This window comes from Vigna angularis, chromosome 11 (assembly GCF_016808095.1).
Source record: "Vigna angularis cultivar LongXiaoDou No.4 chromosome 11, ASM1680809v1, whole genome shotgun sequence".
NCBI lineage: Eukaryota > Viridiplantae > Streptophyta > Magnoliopsida > Fabales > Fabaceae > Vigna > Vigna angularis.
Window position 1 is genome coordinate 19398272 of NC_068980.1, and position 19055 is coordinate 19417326.

At 37.0% G+C, this 19055-nt stretch overlaps 1 protein-coding gene across 13 annotated transcripts in view; it reads left to right on the forward strand.

Annotated features, from left to right (window-relative positions):
• Positions 1-16711, forward strand: part of LOC108334127 (mitochondrial intermediate peptidase, mitochondrial) — a 34571-nt gene extending 17860 nt beyond the window's left edge. For 10 of the 13 annotated variants that reach the window (XM_052870564.1, XM_052870566.1, XM_017569783.2 and 7 more), the window contains 5 exons: positions 713-838; positions 2160-2227; positions 4532-4667; positions 15764-15929; positions 16262-16711. In XM_052870564.1, the coding sequence (XP_052726524.1) occupies positions 713-838; positions 2160-2227; positions 4532-4667; positions 15764-15929; positions 16262-16530 (765 nt within the window). In that variant the 3' untranslated portion in view covers positions 16531-16711. Of the gene's footprint in view, positions 1-712; positions 839-2159; positions 2228-4531; positions 4668-14390; positions 14581-15763; positions 15930-16261 lie in introns of those variants that run through there. The other 3 variants (XM_052870567.1, XM_017569784.2, XM_052870570.1) reach the window with 3 other exon arrangements.
• Positions 16712-19055: the final 2344 nt, after the last annotated feature.

Genomic DNA, 19055 nt, shown 5'->3' on the forward strand with positions numbered 1-19055 from the left:
TGCTATATGACCCAATATCAGCGTGGCATGTCAAAAACAACTCATGCAATTCATAGAAAACTCTCCTTATGTTTATTAAATTTTTTTCTCAAGTGTATATTTGTAGAAATGATGGTGAAAACAAATGTAAGCTTTTGTTACCAATAAACTCAAGTTTAAGTGAACATAAATGCCATTCTTTATTGGCATCATTTTCATTTTCTACGTGAGTAATTGAATCTCAGTGCCCTTTCAGCAATTCTTGCCTATCTATGCACCATAAACTTTTATTTACCAAATTTGTGGTGTATTTATAATATTTTCAAACTGTACTTTTCTAGAGTTGGACATAACAGTTATTTTGAATTTCAAGAAAAAGCTACCATATTTTTATCTCGTCACCTAGCGTCACTGAAGTGTTTAAGGGTACTTAGGTAGTAAATTTAAGAATGAACTGTATAGGTTTTCCTAGACCTTTGTGTTATTGTTCAATGAGTTTTTTTCAGGAAGAAATTTTCCTCTTTTAGACAAATATAAATGTGCAATGCTCATTTTAAACATATTTTTCTGACTAAGTCACTGTATTCAATCAGTTTTTGCGTAAAGACATTTTCCTTTTTTAGACAAATATCAATGCACAGTGGTCATTTTAAACACAATTTTGCTGTATTCTCCTTGGAGGAGGCAGACTTCTTATTCTTCTTATTTATGCTTGATTATGATGATTTTGCAGATTGTAGCTCTTGTTTGTAACTTTCCGGGATCTCAAAATCCATCAGCCGTAAGACTCAATCATTGGGAAGTAGAAACTCTATTTCATGAGTTTGGACATGCTCTTCATTCTTTGCTTTCAAGAACGGTATCTTCTTGAACTTGTGAAAAAATAGTAGCATTACACGATAAGGACAAAGCTGTATGATGTGTTAGAATCAAAGATAAACATTTGTGCAAGTTTGATTCACCATACAAATCAATTGTTGATAATATAAATAAATTATCAGTTTTCAAAGTTAACTACTTTTACTTTTGTATATCTCTACGATAACTATGTTATAGTTAAGCTGTAAGGATGTCCAATCCCTTCAACATGTGATAATGTTGTAAAACCAATCCCCCAATTTTAGGGATTTGCAAAACCATGGGGAGTAATACCGTGTTTACATAACTTATATAAGATATTACCTATTTGGTTACTATTTGTTGGAAGTCTCACATTGATTAATGATAAGGCTAATTTATAGTATATAAGTGGATATAAACTTCACCGTACAAGTCGATTTTGTAGAGTTGAGTTTGACTTAAAATCCACTTCTTAACACTATTATAAATAATTACAATATATGAGAAATTTCATCTTATCATGTAAATAACAGAAATATACGTAATAAATAAGATCTACCCCTACCCTTCATTCACAAGTTGACATATTGCAGTAATAGGCATTTTTAACTGACATACTCTAGGCCTTGATGATTCTTTGACCTTTATATAGAACTTGTGTAACAGAGAACCATCATCTTTGTATCATTTCATTTCAGTTAGATCAATAATATAAAAATATTTTTCTCCCTCTCAAAATTTAGTACTAATATTTATAGAAGTCAAATTTATTTTGTTGGAAGTTCCACATCGACTAGAAATAAGACCAATTTACAATATATAAGTGGATGCAAACCTCTCCTTACAAGTTGGTTTTGTGGGACTGAGTTAGGTTTAAAGTCCACCTTTTAACATGGTATCAGAGGCATAGTTTAAAGCATATCCTAACCAGATTTGTGTTTGTTGGATATATAGTTCCACCTGTTATCTGCCTCTATCGGACCACTCATTAATGTCTAGTCTCACGTTTGAGATGTATATACTTCAACCTGAGGAAAGTGTGTTGGAAGTCTTACCTCGACTAGAGATAAAATCAATTTACAATATATAAGTGGGTGCAAACACCTTACAAGCTAGTTTTGTAGGGTTGAGTGTGAACATGAATTTAGCAAATTGAGTTAATCTTGACTAACGTAACATTTGTTTTAAAATCATTTTGAAGTTTGAATTATATGAACTCTCTTACCATCTTGTTTACTGAGCTAAAATACCTTAGCAAGCATTTAGTCATAATAAAAATCTTTGAAAAGTGGTTACTGCTGTCATTTTTGTAATGAGATGATTCCATGTTCTCATTGTAGGACTACCAGCACTTTTCAGGCACCAGAGCGGTTTTGGATTTTGCTGAAATACCATCCAACCTGTTTGAGTGAGTAGAATGCATCAAGAACTATATTCTTTAAGTCTTAACCCTTAAATACGGGTGGTAAATAAAATATAAAAGTTTTGGATGAATTGTTTAATTGAATGAATCTCGCTGTGTGGGTGCCTAATTTTCTATGATACATGTACTTTGGTTTGATTTTTCAGAATTAAGCTAATATAATCTCAGCCTTGTAAAGCTATATTACGTTGGCCTCTTGAATTTTTTAATAAAACACTGATTTTGTCGTTGGCATTCACCATCATCTTCAAGTGTGCCCCTGAAAGTTCGATTGTCCAAGTTTAACCATGACATTCAGATACTCTTTGATCTTCAATTGGGATCTGCAATTGGAATGTCAACATTCACCTGTACAAGATATTCACCTGTACAAGATGAGAAAGATGTCTTTAGAAACGTCATGTGGCATATTATACCCTGCAGGGCACTGGGGTAATGGTGAATATTTTTCACTTACAAGTGTCAACTCTACGTTTCAAACTCTCAACTGACATTGAAATTTGCTATAATTTTGTTTGTAGCTAAACACATAGACAAACTTAAATAAGTTGTTTTTAACGTTGGAAAATGACCTTAATTGTGGTCCTCCTAACCCACCTTAGCTTCAACGTCTTTTGAGGATGCCTTAATTGCAACCTTAGCTGGTGGTTTAGTTCTACATTGTATAGAGATAGGGTTTAGATAAAGGTTACAAAGCTTGGTTAATTCTTATCATATAATTTGGTTTTGTGCGATTTAGTTGTTGTCGAAAGTTTAAATTCCATGAGTGATGGTTCATGGTATTATTCTATGACTGCATGGCCTTGATGTTAGTGTGGTCAATCAATTTGTCATGGTCCCATGTGAAGGTGCCTTTAGGCACGTGATAAGATTTACCAATATTTGAAGGTAAGTACAGGTGAAGGAATGGTATTCTGGAGAGAAGGTAAATTGTCCGTGGATTATGGCTAGTGAGCTGTAGATTGTAGGAGATTCACCTCCAAATACCGAGTGTTTCTCTGAATGAATATAGTAATGGAGGAGCAAAAAGAAAAATTTAGTTTGGTTTAGTGCAGAAGCATAATTTCAATCTGTGATGCATGACAATGTGAAGGATTATAGATGAAGATGATTCTTGATGTCCAACAAAAAAATGAGGGACTTATGAGACCCTTTTTGGGACAAAACAAAGCATAGAGTTTGATGGGCACTTCACTAAAGATAAGTTCGATGGGGCCCTAATCAGTAGGTGTTTTCACCAAGGGGTGCTCCTAATGTAGAGACCCAAATAATGGGTTTGCAATATAGGATCTATCAAATTAAGTTTAAGAACCAAAAATCAAACCATATAAACTTGATCTCTCTCCATAGGTTGTCTTTAAATATCTAAGATGCGGATTCAACTAATTGGATCATAGACATCACATAAGAACACAAGAGCTATAGAAATAGGACCTGACCCATATTTGAACCCGTGAAAGAAATAACAAATTGAACCAATGACAGAAACAACAAATTGAACCATAGAAATGATAGAGAACGTCTGTATATTCAGTGGAAAACAATTGGGATCACAAAAGGAACCAAGAATCATAGGAACTCATGGATTAAATCACATGAATGGGTAAGAAACCCATTCGTGGTTCCCTAAGCATCTCAGCTAGGTAATGAATAAGTAGCAAAGGAAATGAAAAACATGGAATAAGTGCAAAAAAAAATTGTCACATGAATGTGAGAAATGAGTATTACAACTTAGACCAAGGGTGTTTGTTTCAAAGCTTAGGCTCTATTGTGTGCAAACAATCCATAGCTTATTCTTGGATGCAAACAATTTATCCATGTTGATGTAGTCTTATTCTAGAAACCAAAAAATACTATTAATTTGTAAAAATTAAAATAAAATTGATATTTTCTTTATATAAGCAAAGATTTCCTTATGAAGACAATTATTGTTGATGTTCTCTCCAAGGTCTGTTGTCATCCCCCTAGTGATGATTCTTGCTTGATAATTGTTGTTTACTTTTGGGAGTCTTTCTTTTTTTCATTCTTTAGCTCTGTTTCTGGTAATGACTCTCTTCAAGCTCTTGAGTGATCTCCTCTTCATCCATGTCCTCATCAGCTCCCCATTGCTAGACTTCAAGAATGTATTGGCAAGTTAGGAATGATTGATATACATTTACTAACTTGAGGGGAATGTTGATATTGCAGATATTTGGGGTATCATCATTTGACAATTTAGAAGGCGAGAGTTGCTTCTAAACAAATTTGGTTACTTGTCACTGCTGATATAGGTATTACTTTTCATGACAGGTACTATGCATGGGATTATCGAGTTTTGAGAAAATTTGCTAGACACTATTCAACTGGCGAACAAATTCCTCAGAAGTTGGTTGAGTCAATGCAGGGTGCCAGAGATATGTTTGCTGCAACGGAACTGCAACGTCAGGTTTTTTATATTTTCTTTTTCTTTTCATGCTTGTGTAGAGGACACATTGGTTGTCACTGCTTAAGCATAACTTTAATTCTTCTGTCTATGAAGGATAAATAGAGTTGGAAATAAGACTGATTTATTATTCTCAATCATGAAAAATACATTCTCATATCCTCTATTTGTAATAATCTAATTCTCCTAAAAAGGAAAATAGAGAAACTAGGAAAACAAAATAAAATAAAAGATTATATATCTATTTCCTCTAATTAGGAAGATTCTAAAGATATTTTCTCTAATTACAACACTCCCCCTCAAGTTGGTAAATGAATATCAATCATTCCCAACTTGTCTACAAGATCTTGAAATCTACTCGGAGGACGCCCTTTTGTAAAAATATCTGCTATTTGAAGTTCTGTAGGAATATGAGTTGTAATCACAAATCCTCTGTCAAGATTATCTTTGATGAAATGTCTGTCAATTTCAATGTGTTTGGTTCTGTCATATTGTACTGGATTATGGGCTATGCTCATAGCAGACTTATTGTCACAGTGTAGTTGCACCGGGTTCTCCACCTTCACGTCCTGTCATTGACGTGCATATGCCGTTCAGTCATTGACGTGCATATCGTTCAGTCGTGAGGGGAAGAAAAGTTTCAGCCGCTATAGGGTGGTTAAGTCCCTAAAGGTTTGTTGCTCGTTGCAAGGCAGTTCAGTTCCTGCAGGTTTGTTGCTGTTCAGGACAGTAAAGTCCTTGAAGGCTCGTTGTTATTAGGGCAATTAAGTCCCTAAAGGTTAGGACAGTGAAGTCCTTGAAGGTTTGTTGTTGTTAGGGCAGTTAAGTCCCTAAAGGTTAGGATAATGAAGTTCTTGAAGGTTTGTTGTTGTTAGGGCAGTTAAGTCCCTAAAGGTTAGGACAATGAAGTCCTTGATAGTTTGTTGTTGTTAGGGCAGTTAAGTCCCTAAAGGTTCGTTGTTGTTAGGGCAATTAAGTCCCTAAAGGTTCATTGTTGTTCAAGGTGGTTAAGTCCCTACAGGTTTGTGGCTGTTAGCCTTTGAAGGCCTCCCATATGTTACTCATGGAAATCATGTTCTTGATGTTTTGTTGCTGTTCGCCACTATTGACGGCAATCCAGTCCCTGCAGTTTGTTGTTGTTCGCCACTGGAGGCCCTTCAACTGTTCTTCTAGTTTGTTGTTGTTTGCTATTGCAAGTCATCATCCATTTTTTATGGAAATCTCTCCATCCATTGCTGTCCAAGTTGAAGTTTCATGGTGCTAGTTCACCCTCGTCCATTGCTGTCCAAGTTAAAGTTTAATGGTGCTAGTTCGCCCTCGTCCATTGCTGTCCAAGTTGAAGTTTCATTGTGCTAGTTCGCTTTTGTCCATTGCTGTCCAATTTGGTTTATTGACATTCTCTACAATTGAGTTTGACTATTCCAAGCTTGGTTCATACAGTCTTGTATGATCCAGCTTGAGGGGGAGTATTGTAATTTGAGATAATATCTTTAGAATCTTTCTAATTAGAGGAAATAGATATATAATTTTTTATTTTATTTTATTTTTCTAGTTTCCTTATTTCCCGTTTTAGGAGAATTAGATTATTACAAATAGAGAGTATCCAAATGTATTTTTTATGATTGACAATAATAAATCAGTCTTATTTTTCAACTTCCCTTTTGAATAATAACCCCTTTCCTGGACTTGACTTCAAGTATTGGAGAATTTTGTCAACTGCTTGCATGTGTCTCTCTCTTGGATCATGCACAAATTGGCTCACTACACTCATAGCATAAGCAATGTCTGGTCTTGTGTGTGATAGATAAATCAATTTTCCTACCAATCTCTGATATTGGACCTTCTTTATAAGAGCACTTTCTTCACTTCCAATTCTGTGATTCTGTTCTATAGGAACTGTTGAGGTTCTACATCCCAGCTTTCCTGTTTCTTTGAGGAGATCAAGTACACATTTCCTTTGGGAGATGAAAATTCCGTTCTTGGAGTAGGCAACCTCTATTCCAAGAAAATATTTGAGTTTTCCTAGGTCTTTCATTTCAAACTGAGCTGCCAATTTATCTTTTAATGCCAATATTTCTTTTTCATCATCTCCTGGAATAATCATGTCATCCACATAGACAAGTAATAGAGTGAGTTTACCTGTAGAAGAGTGCTTTATGAATAGAGTATGATCTCCTTGGCTTTGTCTGTATCCCAAGGAAACCGTTGCTTTTGTAAATCTTCCAAACCATGCTTTAGGGGATTGCTTAAGACCATACAATGCTCTCTTCAGGAGGCATACCTTGTTTCTTTCATTTTTCACTTCAAAACCTGGGGGAATCTCCATGTACACTTTCTCATCTAGATTTCCATGAAGAAAGGCATTCTTCACATCTAGCTGGTGTAAGTCCCATCCAAAATGGCCAGCCAAAGAGAGAATAACTCAAACTGTATTCATCTTTGCCACTGGGGCAAATGTCTCCTCATAGTCAATCCCATATGTTTGGGTATATCCTTTTGCCACCAATCTAGCTTTATATCTTTCTATTGTCCCATCTACCTTATGTTTCACTATGAATAATCCATCTACACCCTACTGCCTTCTTGACTCTTGGCTTATCAACAATCTCCCAAGTTGAATTTCTTTCTAATGCATTCATCTCTTCTTTCGTGGCTTGATTCCAATGTTCAATTTTCATGGCCTCCTGGATTGAGGTAGGAATTTTTGTGGCATCAATGGCAGCAATAAAACTTTGGTGCTTATCAAAGAGATTGTTAATGCAAACATACTGAGAAATAGGATATTTAGCACATGATCTTTTTCCCTTTCTCAATGCAATGGATAAATCCTTAGTAATACTTACCTCCTCCTCATTGATATCTTCAGGGATCCTTACCTCCGGATTAGACAATTTTTCTTGCTCGAGAGTCGAAGTGGGTTGTTTTCTTCTTTCATATTTGTTGCCAAAAATTCTGTCTTCTTCCTCACTGTGGACTATGGTAGCTTCATTGCTCAGGTCTTGGGCATCCTACAAAGACAAACGTGGTAATGACAAGAAGGAGAGTTCATCCACTTCAAGTGCTTTCTCCCCCTGAAGTGGTGGACTGACATAAAAGGATTGTGTTTAATTAAAGGATACCCAATAAAGACAAATTTAAGAGCTTTGGGATCTAATTTACCACGGTTAGGATGATGAGAGTGAACAAAAACAACACATCCAAAGACTTGACTAGGTAGACTTGTTATTAGGGAAGAAGGAACAAAAGACAATAGAGACTCTATAGGACTAATGCCATTTAAGATACGAGTGGGTAACTTGTTGATGAGATATGTGACAGTTAACACAATTTCTCCCCAGTAATTTTTTGGAACAAACATTTGAAAAAGAAGAGCTCTAGTTACTTCAAGAAGATGACGATTCTTTCTTTCAGCAACCCTATTTTGTTGAGGGGTGTTAACACAAGTTAGTTCATGAACAATACCATTATGAGAAAAAAAATTGAGAAATTCATGATTCACATATTCAGTACCATTATCAGACCTAATTCTTTTGATATTTTTTCCAAATTGATTTTGGACAAGACGGAAAAAATTAACAAAAATTTGAAAAACTTTAGATTTATTTTTCATTAGGTATGTCCACGTGACATGGGTACAATTATAAATAAAGGTAACAAACCATTTGGCTCTGGAAATAGAATCTATGACAGGACCCCAAACATCAGAGTGAATTAAATCAAATGGAGAAATACTCATTTTATTACTAATAGGATAAGATGCACGATGGTGTTTTGACAATTGACAAATATCACAATTAAAAGACTCAACAAACTTTGTAAACAAATGGGGAAACAAAGACTTGATAAGACTAAATGAATGATGCCCAAGCCTTTGACTAAATGAATGGGTACAATCATAAATATTTGGGAATTTGCCCACGTCTCAGATGTAGCTTGTTGACTCATAATTTGTGTATTGCTTTGGTCATCAAACTCTAAAAAATACAACCCACTTTGCTCCTTAGCAGTTAAAATCGTCTTCCCCGTGGCAAGGTCCTGAAAAACACAATAAGTTGGAAAAAATGTTACTGAACAATTTAAATCCTTTGAGTTTTTTCACAGAGATAAGACTATTAGCTAATTGAGGAACATGTAAAACATCCTTCAATATAATCGATGAGTCCAAAATTATATTCTCAGAGCCGCATATAGGTATACCCTAACCATTCACAATTGTAATAAGTTGTGCTTTATTGCTTTTACCATATGAGTCGAAAGACCCACTAAAAGGTGTCATATGATCAGTTACACCCGAATAAAGGATCCAAATACCTTGAGACACTTGACCAACAGTATTGAGAAAAATCTTACCTTTTATGCATAGAGTATATGAAATAGTAGAGAAGATTAGGAGAAATCTCCCTTATGTGTTTTGCATACACATAGGATAGTTTATTTATAATATAATATAAGGGTTAAACCCTAAATACAGAATGGGCTAAGCCCAATTAACATAAACACACAACTTAACATCTAACACTCCCCCTCAAGCTGGAGCATATAAATCATATGTTCCAAGCTTGTTACAAAGATAGTCAATTCTAGGTCCTCGTAAGGACTTGGTGAATATGTCTGCCAACTGGTTGCTTGAGTTAACGAACTCAGTCTTGATATCTCCGGATATGATTTTTTCTCTAATAAAATGACAATCAACTTCAATGTGTTTGGTTCTCTCATGGAAGACAGGGTTAGAGCTAATATGAAGAGCAGCTTGATTATCACATATAAGTATCATGTGAGTGACATCTCCAAATTTCAATTCACTAAGTAATTGTTTAAGCCACACAAGCTTGCAAGTAGCAGATGCCATAGCTCTATATTCTGCTTCTGTGCTGGACCTTGCCACAACACTTTGCTTCTTACTTTTCCGAGATATCAGGTTGCCACCAATAGAGACACAATATCCAGAAGTAGACCTCCTATCAGAAGGAGAACCAGCCCAATCAGCATCTGAATAGCAAATGATTATTGTATCGTTGTTAGGGCCATATAGCAAACCTTTTCCAGGTGATCCTTTAATATACTTCAGTATGCGAACAACTGCATCCCAATGGTCTTCACATGGGGAGTTTAGAAATTGACTCACCACACTAACTGCGAAGGAAATGTCAGGACACGTAACAGTAAGATAGTTTAATTTACCAACTAATCTTCTGTACCGTTCAGGATCTGAGAAAGGCTCCCCCTGATTTGGTAGGAGTTTGATGTTAGGGTCCATAGGTGTCTCAACAGATTTACAGTTCATTAACCCTGTTTCCTCCAAGATGTCTAACGCATACTTCCTCTGAGATATGACAATACCATCATTGGATTGTGCTACTTCAATACCCAAAAAGTACCGGAGTTTACCAAGATCTTTGGTTTGAAAATGGTGACAAAGGTGTTGTTTCATCTGAGATGCCGAGATAGTCACTTCCTGTGAGAACAATATCATCGACATACACTATTAAGTAAATACATCCAGCACTTGAGTGGCGATAGAACACTGAATGATCCGCTTCACTGCGAGACATACCAAATTGTTGAACAACACAACTAAATTTACCAAACCAGGCCCGAGGAGACTGTTTTAGGCCATATAAGGATTTGCGAAGACGACATACCAATCCAGATGACTCCCCCTGAGCAACAAAGCCAGGCGGTTGCTCCATATAAATTTCTTCATGCAAATCACCATTTAGGAAAGCAGTTTTGACATCAAGTTTGTAAATAGGCCATTGTCGAAGAGCGGCCATGGCAATGAATAGGCAAACAGAGGTCATTTTTGCCACTGGAGAAAAAGTATCACCATAATCCAAACCAAAAATCCGTGTGTAGCCTTTGGCAACCAGTCGAGCTTTCAGACGATCAATTGTGCCATCAGGGCCAACCTTGATAGCATACACCCACCTGCAACCAACAACAGACTTTCCAGATGGTAATTGGACAAGCTCCCAAGTTCCACTTTTCTGTAAAGCACTTAATTCATCCAGCATAGCTTGACGTCAGCCAGGATGAGTTAAGGCATCACCCACAGATTTAGGAATTGACACAAAAGAAATGAGAGACAAGTGTAAAAAGATGGAGATAATCTGTGGTAACTAAGAACAGTATAATGGGGGGAAGGGTTACGGGTAGAGCGTATACCTTTACGGAGGGCAATAGGCAAGTCAGACTCATTTGCTGGAGCCGAAGGAGACACAGGAGGCGGCACTGGAAGTGAGTCATGAGGGAGACAATTGCGGCGACTATAAACCTGAAGGGGTGGTGGTGAAGGACGATCCTGTGGTGAATGAGAGTCTAAAGAAGAAGGAGACAAAATGGGTGGAGCATCACCAGGAGGATCACAGATAAGAGGAATATCAACAGTAGCAGGGAGAGGTACAGAACTAGAAGATAGCTGTGTAAAGTAAAAAGAAGATTCATCAAAAGTGACATCAGCAGAAATAAAATGACGATTGAGGGAAGGGGAAAAACACTTATAGCCCTTTTGTGATCGTGGAAATCCTAAGAAGACACATTTGTGAGACCTAGGAGATAACTTATCAAGACCAGGACTAAAATCATGAACAAAACATGTAGACCCAAAAACTCTAAGAGGTAATAGATGTAGAGGGTCTTGAGGAAATAAGATAGAATGGGGGATTTTGTTATCTAGAATGGAAGATGGCATGCGGTTGATAAGATAACATGCCGTGAGAACAGCATCACCCCAAAAATGTGAGGGTACTTGACCATGAATCAGAAGGGTACGAGTTGTTTCAATAAGGTGTCTATTCTTGCGCTCAGCCACCCCATTTTGTTGAGGGGTATAGGCACATGAGGTTTGGTGAAGAATGCCATGAGAAGCCATGAAATGTTTAAACGGTTGAGAAAGGTATTCACGGCCATTATCACTACGTAAAGTGCGAATAGAAACCCCAAACTGAGTTTTTATTTCATTGAAAAAAGATTGAAAAATAGAAAACAACTCAGAACGATTCTTCATGAGAAACAACCAAGTACATCTAGAATAGTCATCAATAAAGGTAACAAAATACTGAAATCCTAAAGTTGACTTAACACGACTAGGTCCCCAAATATCAGAATGAACCAATGAAAAGGGGGATGACGCTCGTTGTGAAACACTACGAGGAAAGGAACTACGAGTATGTTTACCTAACTGACAAGACTCACACGACAAACTTGATAATTTCGATAAACTCGGAACAAGTTGCTGCAGTTTGGCAAGACTGGGATGACCTAACTGAGCATGAAGAAGGGATGGTGACTCCATGATTACGCCAGCATGTGGAGAAGGGCTGAGATGATATAGGCCATGAGACTCACATCCTGTGCCAATCATGTGTTTCGAACTCCGGTCCTGCAACCAAACAGAATCTTTGATAAATGAAATAACACAATTAAGGGAACGAGTTAGACGACTTACGGACAATAAGTTAAAAGGAGACCCAGGGACATAAAGTACATTATCAATGGATATGGACGGAAAAATATGAACAGTACCAATACCATGAGATGAGACTCTAGACCCATCAGCCATCGTTACCGAGGGTAAATTATCCGGACATGACAAGGAAGAAAATAAGGACTTGTTACCAGTGATATGATCGGTGGCGCCTGAGTCAAGGACCCAAGATATTAAGAAGTGGACTATAAGCCTAAGTCAACCCCACAAAACCGGCTTGTAGGGTGAGGTTTGGACCCACTTATAAATTATGAATTGGCCTTATCTCTAGTCGATGTGGGACTTCCAACACACCCCTTCACACCGAGGTATAGACATCTCGTGCGTAATAGTAGAAACTGGGTGGTCCGATAACAATCCGATAGCGGGTGAAATAGAAGAATAGAATGCGCACTTAGAACTCGCTAGGATAGGCTCTAATCATGGCTCTGATACCATATGAAATAGTAGAGAAGATTAGGAGAAATCTCCCTTATGTGTTTTGCATACACATAGGGTAGTTTATTTATAATGTAAGATAAGGGTTGTTAGGATATTTATCCTATTTTATCATCATTATAGTGTGTCAAGGGTTACCCTATTTATCATGATTATATTGTGTCTAGGATTACTCTATTTATCATGATTATATTGTGTCTAGGGTTACCCTATTTATCATGTACTTGTGTATCAATTTATTCTTATAAATAGAAGATTGTGAGAGGGATCAATCAAGCCCTCTAGAATTATTTTACAGTTCAATCTTAAGTTGGTATCAGAGCGGGTCAATCCTGCTCTGGTTTCTGTCTCGTAATATATATCTGTCCGGCGCCACAGTTCTTCGTCGCCCGCCACCGTCCGCCGCTGCCCGCCGCCGGCCACCGTCCACCGTCGGCCACCGTCGTCCGTCGCCGGCCACCGTCCGGCCACCGTCGCCGCCGGCCACCGTCGTCCATCACTGTCACAGTTTCCTTCATCTAAACCCTTAGGATTTTCTTGTTCCTCGCTAGTACTATTCGTCTTCTTCAAAAATGGCGTCTGGAAGTACTCTTTCCTTCTCTGGAAGTCCATCAATTACCTCCGAGAAGCTAAATGGAAAAAATTATCTGTCATGGTCTGCTGCCGTTGAGATGTGGTTCCTTGGCCAAGGGCATTATGACCACCTTGAGCGAGATGGAAGCCATGTGCCTACTGAAAAAGCTGATCAGTGGAAACAAGTAGATTTCCAGTTGTGTGCCCTGTTATGGCAATCAGTGGAACCCAAACTTCTTGTATCTTTGAGGGCTTTCAAAACTTGTCACTCCTTTTGGAAGAAAGCCCAAAGCATTTATGCCAACGATATTCAACGTCTCTATGACACTATGAACAAGCTTGCATCTCTTAAAATGGCAGACCATGATATGGTGTCTTTCATGGCTGAAGCCCAATCTGCTGTCGAAGAACTTAGGATGTTTTTGGAAGTAGATCCATTAGAGGATATCAAAAAGAAACTAGACAAATTTTACATGGTGTTGATCCTTCGTGCCCTACATCCCGATTTTGATCATCTCAGAGATCAACTTCTAACTAGTCATGAGGTCCCCTCTATGGAAACATTGACCACTCGCCTTCTGCGTGTCCCGGTACCTTAAACTCAAGAAGCGCATGAACTAGTGGAACCATCTGTCATGGTTGCCACACGAGGAAGAGGAGGACGTGGCACTAGAGGAGGAGGACGAGGAGGTCGGGGACGTCCTCAATGCACATACTGTAAAAGGATGGGTCATACTCAAGAGAATTGCTACTCCTTACATGGTTTCCCTTCCAAAATCGCCAATATTTCGAAGACTGAAACTGCCACTTCGCAGACTGAAGCTTCCACTTCTATGTTTTCTGAGGATGAATATCAAGAGTATTTAAGGTTAAAGTCTAACAGCTTGGTACAACCATCTCAATCTCCCAATACATCAACAGCCTGCATTTCTCAATCTATGGAAGGTCACAATTCATGGGTAATTGACTCAAGTGCTTCTGATCACATTTCTGGTAATACCTCTTTGTTCTCATCTATTTCCTTTCGAGAAAAACCTCATTTCATAACCCTTGCAAATGGATCTAAAACTTCTTCCAAAGAAGTCGGTCATGTTTCTTTATCTCCCTCCCTCAATCTCAACTCAGTCCTTTTTGTCCCTAATTGTCCTTTTAATTTAATTTCCTTAAGCCAGTTGACTAAAATGTTAAATTGTTCAATAACCTTTGATCATAAATCTTTTGTTATACAGGAGCGTGGTTCGGGGAGACAGATTGGAGAAGGATATGAAGCTGGCGGATTATACCATTTTGGATCTCGTCCAAGGGTGTCCTGTGTTGCTGCTCCTAATCCTAAAGTGCTACATGATCGACTTGGCCATCCTCATTTGTCCAAATTAAAAAAAATGTGTCCTGAACTGAGTGGTCTCCAAACCTTAGAATGTGAGTCATGTCAATTAGGAAAACATGTTAGATCTTCCTTTCCTAAAAGGTCTCAATCAATATGTAATTCTAGTTTTTCCATCATCCATTCTGATATATGGGGACCTAGTCGTATCTCCTCCTTTGGTTTTAGATATTTTGTTACCTTTATTGATGAATATTCACGATGTACTTGGGTTTATCTTATGAAAAATCGTTCTGAATTGTTAGCTATCTTTACATCCTTTTTGAATGAAATCAAGAATCAATTTGGTCAAGTAATCAAAATATTAAGAAGTGATAATGCAAAAGAGTATTTCTCATCCTCCTTTTCTGCCATCTTGAGTTCCCATGGTATCTTACATCAGTCTACTTGTCCTCATACACCAATCAATTCTAGAGGGCTTGATTGATCCCTCTCACAATCTTCTATTTATAAGAATAAATTGATACACAATCTATTTATAAGTGTCGTCTGGTCCTGGTCCTCCTCCGTCTATGTGATCAAAATTTGAACAACCCTTGAGAACTCTTCGAATAAATTGGCTCCATTGTAAGTAATTCTGACCATCCAACCGATCAGTACCTCCTATATTTGGTAGGTCATTAGGTACTCCCAAAGGAATCATTTTTACTTCAGACATCCCGTAGAACGGAACTAGGAGTCTCCGGTGACCTTTTCCGAGACGACGACAGCGTGTGGGGCACACCGAGAAGAGGAGCAAAACCTTCAAACTCATATTTGCTCAAATATAGGCCAAACGAGTCGTCACCGACCCCAGGAACAGACTCAGGAGGTGCCGGCGACCCTGTCTGTGGCAGTGCGTGATGGCTCCTCTCACGGAGCGACTTTCGGCGTTGTGATTGCCGGTGTTGGGTGCACCTTTCTTCCCTATCAACGACCCCAACCGGCGATGGCGGCAGCGGCAGTGGTCGGACAACAGCGTTGCAGCGGAACGGAGCTCCAAGATCGGGAGCTCTTACACCAAGTTGAAAATAAGACTGATTTATTATTCTCAATCATGAAAAATACATTCTCATATCCTTATTTGTAATAATCTAATTCTCTTAAGAAAGGAAATAGAAAAACTAGAAAAACAAAATAAAATAAAAGATTATATATCTATTTTCTCTTATGATATTTTCTCTAATTACAACAAATAGTTTACATTGTTTTAACACTTTAATTGCCTTATTTTGTCAGATCTTCTATGCTCTTGTTGACCAGACACTTTTTGGAGAGCAGCCACTCCCTCATGGTGACATTAGTTCTGTTGTCGCCGAACTAAAAGGAGAGCACACGAATTATGGACATGTGGAAGGCACGCATTGGGAGACCCGATTCAGTCATCTGCTTAATTATGGTGCAGGTGTGTCCAAAGTCTTAATTTTCTTAAAATTCCTTGTATTAGTGATGTTTAGCATACTAAAATCTCAATAAACAGTCGTGTGAGAATGACAGAACTCGTTAGTTTTGAATTAGCAGGTGCCTGATTTCCTTTGGGTGAATTGTTTTTATTGTTGCACTTCGTATATTTTGAATAATTATCCAATGTTATATATTTAAATAACCTGATACTCATGATGGTAGAAGTTACATTTATCCAATGGATGCCACCAAAAAGTGTTTGCCTTCAACTTGAATCTCTTCATTTATTGACATTTTGAAGTTTCGGTCGATACTTAATATATTTATTGGCAGGTTATTATAGCTATTTGTATGCTAAGTGTTTTGCTGCAACCATATGGAAAAAACTGTGCGAGGAGGATCCACTTTCATCAACTACAGGATTTGCTTTAAGAACAAAGTTCTTACAGCATGGAGGTGCCAGAGAACCAGATGCATTGTTGAATGATCTAATGGGAGATGGAATATACAGGTATCATGATGGAGGGATAGTGCCTGATATTTCATGTCTTTGTAATGAAATGAAGCTGGTTGAGGAATATCCTATGGAGGTCCATTTGTAGTGATTTTTAGGAAATAGGACTGAATCAACTAGCTAGTACTCAGCATATTTTCCTCGGCGACACAGCAAACAGTTGTACCATTCAAACTATGGTGTCAATTTTTTTTGGTGTCTCAATATCTTTGTTTACACGACCCTATCATATGAAAAAAGTAAAGTGAGAGGATCCAGTTTTGACGTAAGGCACAATTTCAAGTGTCAATTACATATGCACTTACATCTAAACACAGGTTGAACAGCAGACCTTTTTTATAATTAACGCTACTGTGTAGCTTTAACAGCTATCATAAACTCATTAAGAGATAAGAAATGAATTAAAAGGGAATATGAAAGAAATTAACGGTAAAGAGTATATTGTCCTTATAAAATGTCTGCTATTGATTCTAAGCCTCACAAATATCCTAATATGATGTTACATGTGTTCTTATGCTTCGTTGTTGAACTTGTTTGCATGTTTCTTATGCTTCGTTGTTGAACTTGTTTGCTATGGTATTAGAGAACGTTGTAATCAGTGGCGGGAGAGTATTCTAAATTTTCTGAAGGTGTTATTTATTTTATTGAGTTGGTTTTGGTTTAGTCTTTCTATTCCTTTGTATTTATTTATTTTTTGTTTTTTTGTGCTGGTTTGACATAATGCATACTATAGATATAACAAAGGATGTTAACCTTGTAGGAATCATTTGCTATACTGCGATGCTCAGCAAGTTTATCTTTTTTTAAACAAAAAGGGCCTCAAATAAATATATATTTTTTATTAGAATAGTCATACTTTTGAAATAAAGTATTCCCATTCTTACAATTCTCAAAATACAATTTCAGTATCAATAAGATATCCGGTGTTATCTTATACAATTTCACTTCAATCAAGCCTTGCTTTGTGCTTGTTTATGGAACCATCAGGGTTGAATTTTGTTCTAAACATTTCATCCTAATGACATTTTTGTCATAAGGTTTCAGAACTAGTTCCTAGATTTTTCTCAGTCCACTTACTAGATTTTTCTCAATCATGGACAACTCCTCTTGCATTGTTGCTAACCATTTTTCCTCCGTAGCTTCCTCAAATTTGGCTGGTTCACAAATATCTATATTACAGATTGTTTTTTTGATAGATATTAGAAAGTAATCTTGTTCCTTGATCAGGTGAATCATCTCTAGTGTCTTCAACCTCCAATTCAGTGTTTTGACTTTTCTTTAAATCACTCTAACATTAGTTTTTATCTTCATGAAGTGCACATCTCTACTCATTACAATTTTTCCAGTTTGAGGTTGGAAAATCCTATAAGTTTTAGAAATTGTGCTATAGTCAATAAATATTCCTACTTTAGCCCTTTTATCAAGCTTATCATGTTTAACTTGTGTTATATGTGAATAACACAAGAAACCAAATATTTTAGGAAAGTCCAAAAAAGTTTTAACACCAAACCAAGCTTGAAAAGGAGTTTGATTTTGCAAGACTCGTGTCGGAAGCCTATTTTGTATGAACATGACTATATTTGCAGCTTTGGCCCAAAACTGCTTTGGTAATTCCTTTTGATGAAGCATGCACCTGGCCATCTCCATGATTGCTCTATTTTTTCTTTCACTCACTTCATTTTGTTGAAGAGTGTAAGGAGCTATTAATTGATACTCAATCCCAACGTCATCACAAAATTGTTGAAAATGATTTTTATATACTCTTTTCCATTGTTTGACCTCAAGACCTGAATATAGCAATTGCTTTAATTTTTAACAAATGCTTTGAATTTCTAGAACACTACGACTACTTCTATTTTGTATTTAAGAAAGAAAATCCAACACATTCTTGTTAGGTCATCAATAAAAATAATATAATGAAGACTTCTTTTAATTGATGGAATTCTTTGTGGTCCAACAACATTAGTGTGAACTACCTGTAATTTTTTACTAGCCTTCCAACTACTTTTAGGAAATAGTTTCCTTGTTTGCTTCTCAAATCTATAAGCCTCACATTCAGCTGGTTTCTCTATCAAGGAAGGAACTCCATGAACTAATTGATTTTTTAGCATGTAGTTCATTCCTAAATTATGGAAATGACCCAACCTTTTTTGCCAAACATTAACTGAGCTTGTTGTTATTGGAAATGCAATTTGCTCCTCCTTCATTGGATTAAATGAGAAATTCTTGCTCTTCATCTTGACTTTAAACATTTCAAGGCCTGTTGGATCTTTAATTGTGTAGACTTTATCTTCAAAGATAACTTTGAACCTTTTTCTATTAACTGTTTGACACTAAGAAAGTTTTGGTTAATTTTAGGTACATATAAGACATCAGAGAGGGTTTTTGTACCTATGTGAGTTGTTATAGCTATTGATCCCTTGCCTTTTACTAGAATTTGTTCATTGTTTCAAATTCTGCTCCATTTGACTTCGGTCATGTCCAAATACTTGAATGATTCTTTGTCACAGGTCATTGGTTTGTGCAGTTGTTATCAATCAACCAAGATTCATTTGAACTACTGCTAGAGAAACATGTAACAACAATGATGCAAGCATGCCTAGGGTCGGAACT